Source organism: Lytechinus variegatus, chromosome 8 (genome assembly GCF_018143015.1).
Source record: "Lytechinus variegatus isolate NC3 chromosome 8, Lvar_3.0, whole genome shotgun sequence".
Classification (NCBI taxonomy): domain Eukaryota; kingdom Metazoa; phylum Echinodermata; class Echinoidea; order Temnopleuroida; family Toxopneustidae; genus Lytechinus; species Lytechinus variegatus.
This window is the reverse complement of record NC_054747.1, coordinates 7274261-7284483: the sequence shown is the minus strand read 5'-3', so window position 1 is coordinate 7284483 and position 10223 is coordinate 7274261. Positions and strand designations below refer to the sequence as shown.

The window sequence follows — 10223 nt, the reverse complement described above, 5'->3', positions numbered from 1 at the left end:
CAGACGAGTTAGCCGAAAAAAAAAAGCAGATTGTGTAAGTTTCTGTGAGGACTCTACAATTCAAACAAGGGAAGTGAGGACTAATCCTAACGACAAGCCTTGGACTTCGCGAAAACTAAAGTCGTTACTACGGGAAAAGAGAGACGCTTTCGCCAAAGGAAATAGTGCGCAAGTAAAGACCATACGAAATAAGATTGACGATGAAGTGTAACGAAAAGAAGGATACAAAAGAAAACTCGAGAAAAACTTTGAACAAAAAACTCCAGATCATCGTGGCGGGCGATGGAGATGATCACCGATTAAAAGCAAGGTCAATAAACTATCCGCGGACTTTGTCGATGAACTTTGTCGTTTCTATGCTAGATTTGAGACAGTGGACTTTGGTGAAGAAAATAGGTTATGAAGTCAATACATTGAGCAAGAATTATTGAGAGTCTCAAATTCATATATTCTAGATAGTTTCTCTGAGTATTTCTCTTGGTCAAAAGTCAGGAGAATGCTTAATAGTGTAAAAATTAACAAAGCTCAGGGCCTGATGGTGTGTCAAATAAGATTCTGAAGATATGTAGCCAGTAACTGGCTCTAGTTTTGCGGCAAGTGTTGATGATCTTTGATTCGGGTGTATTCCCTAGTATCTGGAAAGAATCATCAATATTTCTAGTTCCCAAAATTACATACGCAAAAGTACCAAATGACTTTCGCACTGTGGCTTTAACTTCGAATATTATGAAGTGTTTTGAGAGGTTGCTATTGCCATATTTGTTGAAACAAACTAAGGAATTCACAGACCCATTTCAATTTGCAGACAAGCAGAACATCTGCAGAAGCGTGGAAGATGTTGTACTTATATATTTGCATCAATTAGCATGATTAGACGAGCACTTAAATAGACCAAAGACATAATGCTCGTTCTTAGATTTTAGTAGTGTTTTTAACACAGTCGCACCCCATCTTCTAGCTTGAAAATTAATTAGGATGAATGTAGACCTTAAACTAATTAGATGCATACATAACTTCTTGATAGGTAGAACACAGTATGTAGAGGCAAATTGTCATCTATCAAGCACTCTTACCACTTCAGGGGTGTGTCATCTCCCCATTATTGCTTTCTCTTTACACAAGCGATTGCGTGAGTACAGCCTCTTGTTGCAGCATTCTTAAATATGCTGATGACACAGCCATTATTGCACTATTGTCAAATCAGGTTAACGATTATTTTTCGCAAGTAGACAAATTCATTCGTTGATGCGACAACCATTACTTATATTACTTAATGCAACCAAAACCAAGGAAATGGTTATTGAGTTCCGTCAAAATGGTGTAGAGCATGAGAATGTGGTCATGCAAGATTAGGTGATCGAACAAAACCAGCAGCTACAAGTACTTGGGGACAGTAATAGATGACAAATTGTCATGGAGGCAGAACGCGCAGTTGGTTTATGGGAAGGCTAGCACGAGGTTGTACTTTCTCCGCAAGTTGAAATCATTCCATGTAGACAACACGATACTAACTCTGTTCCATGATTCAGGCATTAAAAGTGCCATTCTCTTCCATGTGTTATGTGTATTTGGCAATCTCTCAAAAGAGGACAAGATTAAACTGGAAAAGCCCCGTAAAATAGCGCAAAGTATAATAGGGGTAGATCCCGCTGTAATCGTAGGAAAAGTCAGCTCAATCATGAAAGACACTTCTCATCCGCTCAATCATTACTACCCATTCAATCGTTCTGGCATAATCTATCCCACTCCAACCCGCCTTTCCCGTTTTATAAATTCATTCATACCCGACTCTATCCACAAATTCAATTCACAAGCTCAACGCTAAATAAACTTCTGTTCCCAGCGAAATGATGACACTAATATACAAATAATTATCATGAAAAGTTTCATGGTGATAATAATAATCATAGAAAAGTATATAGTAGTGATGATGATGATAATAATAATGTTACTAAATATGTTAATAATATATTATGTTAATAATTTGAAAGAAAACTTTCATGCTGAAAAAACAAAGGCGAGAGTCCTATTTGATTATTCCAAATTACAAAAGGCAGTACCGAAAGTTTGGATGAATAATATAAAGGAAACCAGTTTGTTAGAAATTCCAAAAATACCAGTGCGTCAAAAAAGAAAAAGAAATGAAGTTTTGTTCCAGTAAATTGTTTTATCATATCCTATTAACATATGAAAGAAGTAGTGATGGTCCATCATACTGGACAAACTTAACTGATGATTACATAAATTGGAAAAATATCTTTCAAAGAAATCTAGAAAATACAAAAAACAAATTGAAACAGTTTAATTTCAAAATGCTGTATAACTTGATCCCTACTAGAAGGATGTTGTTTTTATGGCAGCTTAGCAATTCTGACAAGTGTGAAGCTTGTAATTGCACAGAAGACTTACTTCATGTTTTGTTGAAATGCAAAATGAACATTCCTTTTTTCGATAATCTGTTTATGATGGTTAAGAATGTTTGTAACGTAGAACTTTGCTTTGACATTAATACTTTGTTGAAAAATTATCAAGAAAAAAGTATTGATGATATCATGTCTATTGCTTTCTGGAGCATATACAAAATGTTGATTCTCAGGAACGAAAAGGGAACAGATCAAAGAAAGAAAAGATTGTGGTTTACTTTTTTGAAGGAACTTAAAATACGAATTGATAACAATAATGCTCTTGTGAAAAAGGGAAAACGAAAAATGTACAATTTGCCTGAAACGTTGAAACTGTATTTGTAGAATAGTATATGGCTTTGTAACCGAATGTGAGATTTTTGTTGGAAAATAAATGCACCTGTTAAGAGTGAAAGAAAAAAAATATGTTAATAATAATTATTACATTATATGAATGATAATAAGTATGATAAGAATTCTGGGCGACTCAAACTTTTGTTAATGTTTTATTGTATCTGCTTCATACCTGAGTAACTTATTTCTTTCTTTGTTTTATATTGTTCTTGCATGTCTAATGTAATATTGCACCAGTTGAAAATAAATTTCTTTGTAATCATGTTTGCGAAGACAAAATAAATAGCTTGTATCTTGTATCTTCAATGAAAGGCATCACTGCATTGGTGAAATCACGCCTTGGGGGCACGTCCCAGTATGTATTGCGAGGTTGATTACGTTAAAATTTAAATAATCAAAAACTCGTCAGCACCGACTATGACTTAAGTCACATTTAGCTCTTTGTGAAACATCCCCAGGGAAAATACAAAGGTACGTTTTGTGTCGTCTCTGCATGCAAAGTCAATACACGCATAGAGACCAATCAAAATACAAATAATATACCTATCCTTTCCTGATAGTCTGAGAGTCTGAGGCCCCTTTTACACGTTTTAAATGAAATAATCTATTCGATAAACGATAACAATGCTGTTCATGCCTCATTCTAAATGCCAAATAAGGTTTTGAATTGAACAAGTTCGAAAATAAAACAAATTTCCCATGTCTTGTATTTGGAAGTGAACATGGTGAAGGGGTATATTGTCAAAACGGAATTCTACCTCGATGTGAAGCAATTGAAGGAGATCGTAGGGTAATTCATCAATAAATGTGCTTAGGTATTTCCGTAGGCAGCTCTTAGAACAATTCTTATTGTGCAGGCTATAAGCCATAGAGAATGGACCCATTTTTTTCTATGTTTATACAATTTTGTTATAGTTTCTGGTCAAATCCGATTGATGCCATTCGCTTAACCTTGCAAATTCTCCGCAAATTGGCAAAATCCAATATATTGCCTCTAAAATATGCCAATAACCGATGTGAATCTCAAAATTGAACACGCATTGCTTCTAAAATACCTGTAACTGAGATGCAGAAATTAGATACTGTCTGAAAACATGATTTATGACAAAATCCTAATTTTCTTACTATTGAAAATAATAATAGAAATAATACTAGCTGGATTTATAACTCGCTTTTTGCTTTTTGATACAAAGCGCTGCTATTATTACCCCGGCTTTAGCTCGAGCTACCATCACCGGCGCTCAGTGCATGCAAGGAGTTATTCCTGCCGGGTACCCATTCATCTCACCTGGGTCGAGTGCAGCACAGTGTGGATAAATTTCTTGCTGAAGGAAAAATGACCCAATGGACCCCTGTATACTTTATTACGTAAATAATAAAAAAATATTCATAATGAATATATCAATATAGCAAGGGGTTCTAGATGGCGTCAACTTCGGATGTAAAAATGCATCATTTATCTCATGCATGACAAAGGAAATGATAAAATCACGTTATCATACAATCTTCCACTGAAATACAACAATTGCAAGCATTTTATGATTCTCACTCTTGTAAATTAGTTATATCGCTATTCGTTTAAAGGGAGATATACCAATAAATAATTGTCATTGTGTGTTAAGTTTTATAAATGATTTTAGAAAATATCATTTTATCGACATATTCAAAAGTGTTACCCTGTTTGAACGCACAATAGTAAATAATCGATAATTCTCGGGGTTTTTTCTGGGACGCACGGTGTAACAGGTCATTAAATACTTTTTCGCTACTCATAAATTTGGAATAGTTATTAATGTGGCCTTTTTTCATTAAAGCCACAAACAAGAAATAATTCTAAATTGTAGTGGGTTGTAGGTGCATTTATGCCATTTTCAGATTATTATGTTTCTTTCTTGTTCTGATATTTATTGCAGGTCTGACTTTGGGTGTCAATCCAGAAGAAGGTCGAAACACGCATCAGGAGGCTCCCGTTATCCGCACTGATTTTGGGGTCGCTGAAGAAGATTTTTCAGATATCCTGAAGACCCTAGGCTTAGACAAATATTACCCATCTAAGATTTCCCTTTTGGATGTCGTAACTATCAAAAAGTCCACTGGGCATCTCAATTTTGTTGATCTTCCCTGGGTAATTATACACAAACTCCTTATGCTAGATTTTCATGCAAGAGACCACCTTTTGTCAGAGGTAAACAAATCAACAAGAGAGGGAATACCTGATAATGGAGGTGACTTTGACTTTGAGAGTCTTCTCGAAATGCACAGCACGGGTATTATTGAAGACAATGCAACACATCTGAACCCTTTGGATGTTCTGGTGGCAATATTTACATGTTGCGACAACTTTCTAAAACAAACTCTTGCTCAGAAGCTTTTCGTTTGTAAACTTGCAATTCCCTTTCTCTACCCTCTTGAGTCAGGAGGCAATGTTGGGATGTCACTTTGGGCACTCAGAGCGATAACTGTTCAGTGGCATTCCAAAGAAAACGGCATTTCCGAAACTTCGGTAACAGGAAAACCTTTCCCTGTGGTAACATTCATTAGATTAGGCAGGCCTCCCATGTCTAAGTCTAAGCTGGCAAATGATATCCTTAGGGATGAAAGTCATGACACTTTCTTTCACCTTGATTGCAACAATGGTACCGTACCCAGAAGGATGAGCGACGGTCTTGTGGAATGTTCTTGGTTCGTAACAGGAGTCGATGCAAAACAACACCTACCAGACACAACAATGATTTTGAATTTGAGAGGTGATGCCTCATTAATGGAGAAACAGATGCAGATTTTGCAGGAAACATCATCGGTGGTGTTTGTAATGACCACTCCTCAAGACTTGGCTAGAGCATCCAATACCATCACATTGCAACGAATTTTAAAAAGTAGTGCTAAAGTCATTCTATTGTTGATTAGTGGAAGTAGCCGAGCGATAAAACCTATTGTACGAGCCTGTTCAGATGCAGTTGGCAAGGATTTACTGAAAGAGGTCAAGATCATTTTATCCACCAGCTACAAAGGTATTCATAAAAACACCAGTGAGCTCAAGACTGAATCTAGACTAAAGCTCTCAGAAGCAATCCGTGGGTGTTCTGTTAAACTGGTGGAAGAGTGCGCTCGAAGTGCAAAGAAAATGGGGATCATCATAGATGAGTATGGTGGTGAAGCCTGTCTTGAAGGTAAGCTCTTGGCAGAAAATATTGTAAGCCACATGGAAGGTAAACAGATCATCGACTGTAAACACCTCTTACTTCCGCTGCAAGGTGCTGAATGGACTGAATACTGGAGGCTGGTAAAGATGCGCCACAGTACAAGAGGGCAGAGCTCACAGTTGACATCAGAAAACCTTGCTGATAGAGTGAAACAGAAGGTGGACCATTTCCATAAAAAACAGGTAGATATTTTGAAGAACAGACGAACTCCCTTCATCATAGACTTTATGTCAATTTTGCAAAAGAACTCCGACGTTGTTATGTATTTTCTGAAATGGATGGAGCTCTTACTGGATGAAATATCACGAGCAAACATACCAGGACTACGTAGGCACTATTACAGAGCTTGGACTCACCTTACGGATGCCAAGAAGGAGGAGATTGCAAACTTGTCGGACTTGATAGCACAAGTGGATAATGCCGAGAGTCGTCTTGCCAGAGCATCATTTGGACTAGAAAATCTTTTCAGAGAACTTGGACAAATTTATGAAGTGGGGATGGGATCTGGAATAGTACGGCAAGACACAAGGGCATGTGTTGAAATTTTGCCAGAAATAGCTGCCAAACTACTGTTGAAGGGCAGCCCCTTGGAATTAGTAGATGGAGACACATCAAGTGTCCCTATTACATGGGTGACCGCGGTGCTACGTAAACTTGGCAACATTATCGGTGAAAAAAAGCTCTTTGTTCTCTCGGTTTTGGGCATCCAGAGCTCCGGGAAATCTACACTTCTGAACACTATGTTTGGCTTGCATTTCGCTGTAAGTGCAGGTAGATGCACGAGGGGAGCATACATGCAACTCATCCCTGTAGAGGAGAACGCTGATCTGCCTTTTGATTATGTTGTCGTTGTGGATACTGAGGGGCTTCGAGCACCAGAACTACAACAACTCATGTACGAGCATGACAATGAACTTGCAACCCTTGTAATTGGTCTGGGAGATGTGACTATGATTAACATCAAAGGAGAAAACACAGCCGAAATGAAAGGCATACTGCAAATGGCAGTGCTTGCGTTCTTAAGGGTGAACCGTGTCAGTAAATTGTGCGATCACAGAACTTGCATATTTGTTCATCAGAATGTCCCATCAGCTAATGCAGAACAACTTGTGATGTATGGAAGTCAGAAATTAGAGGAGAGTTTGGATGAAATGGCAAAGGAAGCAGCCTTCAGTGAGAATATAGAAAATGTTCATAGTTTCTCACAGATTTTCAGTTTTGGCGCCCAAACTCATGTCTGGTACTTCCCTGATCTGTGGCATGGCAATCCACCCATGGCCCCTGCAAATCCTGGTTACAGTGAAAAGGTACGTGAGGTCAGGTCGAACCTTTTGGAGGAGATTGCAAAGAGGCAGACAACATTTCTGACCTCTTTAGATCTGTCGATTCGCCTTGCTGATCTATGGAAATGGGTGCTTGTTGATGATTTCGCATTTAGCTTTGCCAGTCTTGAGGTGAAAGCCTACGATAGTTTGCAATCCAAATACTACAGTTTGGAAAGTGAATTGAATAATGAATTTAGACTTCGGCTTTACAATGCAGAGATCACGTTGAAGAGATGTGGAACTATAGATGAGCTAGATAAAGCTTATCAGCTCCTCAACGTCAAACTCTCCAAAGTTCTGAATGAAAAGGCTGAGGAGATCAAGGTTTGTCTGAAGGAGTACTTCGAGAACTGCACCTTGCGAAAAATAGTTATGCAATGGCAGATTTCAAAGCTGGCCCAATTTGACCTTGTAGTTGAGCAACAGCGAAGTGAGGGCAAGGCTCATCTGCTTTCAATCAAAGAAGCACATCGAGTGGAAATAATCAAGAGGTCACACCCCCACCATGAGACATATATCATGAACAAAACAGTGGAACTGGCAGAGGAACTTAAAGATCAAGAAATGACTGATACCGAACAGAAACAGAAGTTTGATAGCTTGTGGGAGTCAATGGTGCAAGAACTTGCACCCAAATCCGAAGACAAGGAGTTGCAAATGGATTTAGTGATTAAGGAGCTTCTATGCCAAATATTTCATGACCATAGAGCCATTCTTAGATATGAGTTGAGGCTCCATCCTCTGCATATTCCACTAGAGCAGACATCGTTAGAAAGCAGCATCAGTGTTGATGACATTAGACAGGAACACGTCAACTTAAAAATACCCATCTGGAAAAATATCAAGAACCTGACCCCTGCCAGTAATTTAGAATTAGAGGCAAAACAGGAAGCATTGTCATTGACTCGAAGTATCCTGAACGAAATTAGTACTTATTTGAAACAGCTTTTTGAAAAGGACCTACCATTTCGGGAAAGTTATGCCAAAAAGGTCATGAAAATACTTTTGGAGAAAATTGAATGTTACAATTACAAAGCACATTCTTCCAATGACTACAATGTCACGATTCTCCCTAATTATGTTGTTAAACTAGCAGTTCATCTAAGCCGTCACTGTGTCCAGGTATTCACCTTGATGCAAACAAAATACAACAAAAAACATGTGAATGCCAAGATACAAATCTACAAGAATACTGCCTGGATTCTTTTCAAGAACAAGGTCAGCCAGAGAACCGAACAGGTCACCGCAGGTGACCTCGTATGCACCTATTAAAAGGGAGTTATTCAAAAGGCAAGTAAAGAAGGCAATTCCCTAGAAAATGCATTGATGAAGTTCTCAGAGACTTCCAAATATCCAAATACTACCTGATAATGAAACTGATGGATGATTTATCTGAGATTGAGGACTTCAAAGAATATGAATATTACATCAACAACGCCAAAGAGTTTGCTTTAAGATGGATTACTAATGAGAAGATGTTTTCGAGACAAAGTGTAGGTGGTATGCCCAAGTATGGAGAGATTGCCAAAATCCACATTGCAAGATGTTTTGCCATAAGTGTTACACATGCAAGTGCTGAGGTCGAGGGACAGAGGACCAAGAGCATGGAACTTTGGATCAAAATGTTTTATCAGAACGTCTCGGATGATATAGCGGTACCTGTCAGTACCGTGACAGGTACTGAGTTCTCTATTAGTGGTGGATTTCAACAATCTGCAAAGGATCTTTCTCGACCAGCTAGATAGAATTCAACGTAATCTGGAGGATGTCTTTTCCAATGAAACTGCATACTCTGTTGACTGGGATGAAACACCTTCACCACAGCAAATTCTGGATAAGATCTGGGGATGTCCTGATGCGTGTCCATTCTGTAAAGAGCCCTGTGCAGACTACACACCTAACCAGTTTATGATATCTGGAAAGAGGCACATGTGTGTTCAGCACAGACCAAGAAAAATAATTGGACTACGTTGGGCAAGTGACAGTGTTTTTTATGGTATGAACATCCGCAAAGGACAGCTTCTACATCAGACCTGTAATTACTTCATTCAGGGGAAGGACATGACGTTCAGTTGCCAGGATTGTAACTTCAAGTGCCGAGATTCTGGAAAATGTTCTACTACTGACACAAATTTTGTCTACCACAAATATACAGAATACAAAACTTACCTGCCTGACTGGAACGTAGCTGCTGATTCCTCCAAAAGTGTGTCCAAATATTGGATGTGGTTTATTGCGACCTACCAATACCAGCTAAAGGAAATGTACAATGCACAATTGCCTGACATGCCTAGGTCATGGTGGTCAGTAACAAAGGAGGACGCTTTGATAGACCTGCGCAAAATCCATCATTAGAAACCCTCCTGGCGATGGTGGTGTGGTACATTGACTGAATAGATGGCGGACTGACGTGGCAGACGTGGCTCATCGGGGCTCCAGAAATATATGTTTGCTCTTAGACTTTGTTTCGATTTCTGTGTCAAATTGCCTTATCATTATATCACTATGTAAATTGACAATTATTCTACAAGCAGTCTTCAGTCGTTTTCTCATGTGATAATCAGCTGTAAAGAAGATTTTCATCACTCCTCGTCCCGGTCCTCGTCATGTCTAGGAAGTCGAAGCTACGTGATTCGGGTAGCGGCAAGTCAGCGACCGAGCCACCGCCAGCGCTGGCTGAGCCGCACTCCGATGGCCTCTCGGTGCCTACCAGTGCAGATGCACGTGCAGCGGGCTCTGATTTCGAACAGTTTGTGCGTCGGGGCATAACGGACATAAAATCTAAGCTGGAGAGTTTTGAGTCTGCCCTCGAATTTCAAGCTGCCCGAACGACTGATTTAGAGCACCGTGTAGAGCCGCTTGAGCTGAAGGTCAGTACTCTAGAGAAGAAAATCGAGGATCTTCACATTCTAATGCGTAAATCCGAGGTAGCTGAAAAC

The 10223-nt window shown here is 39.0% G+C and overlaps 1 protein-coding gene across 1 annotated transcript; it reads left to right on the top strand.

The window, feature by feature from the left end:
- Positions 1-4902: 4902 nt before the first annotated feature.
- Positions 4903-8556, top strand: LOC121420607 (interferon-induced very large GTPase 1-like). Its single transcript, XM_041615270.1, has one exon. It carries the CDS (start codon positions 4903-4905, stop codon positions 8554-8556), a length of 3654 nt encoding a protein of 1217 aa, XP_041471204.1.
- Positions 8557-10223: the final 1667 nt, after the last annotated feature.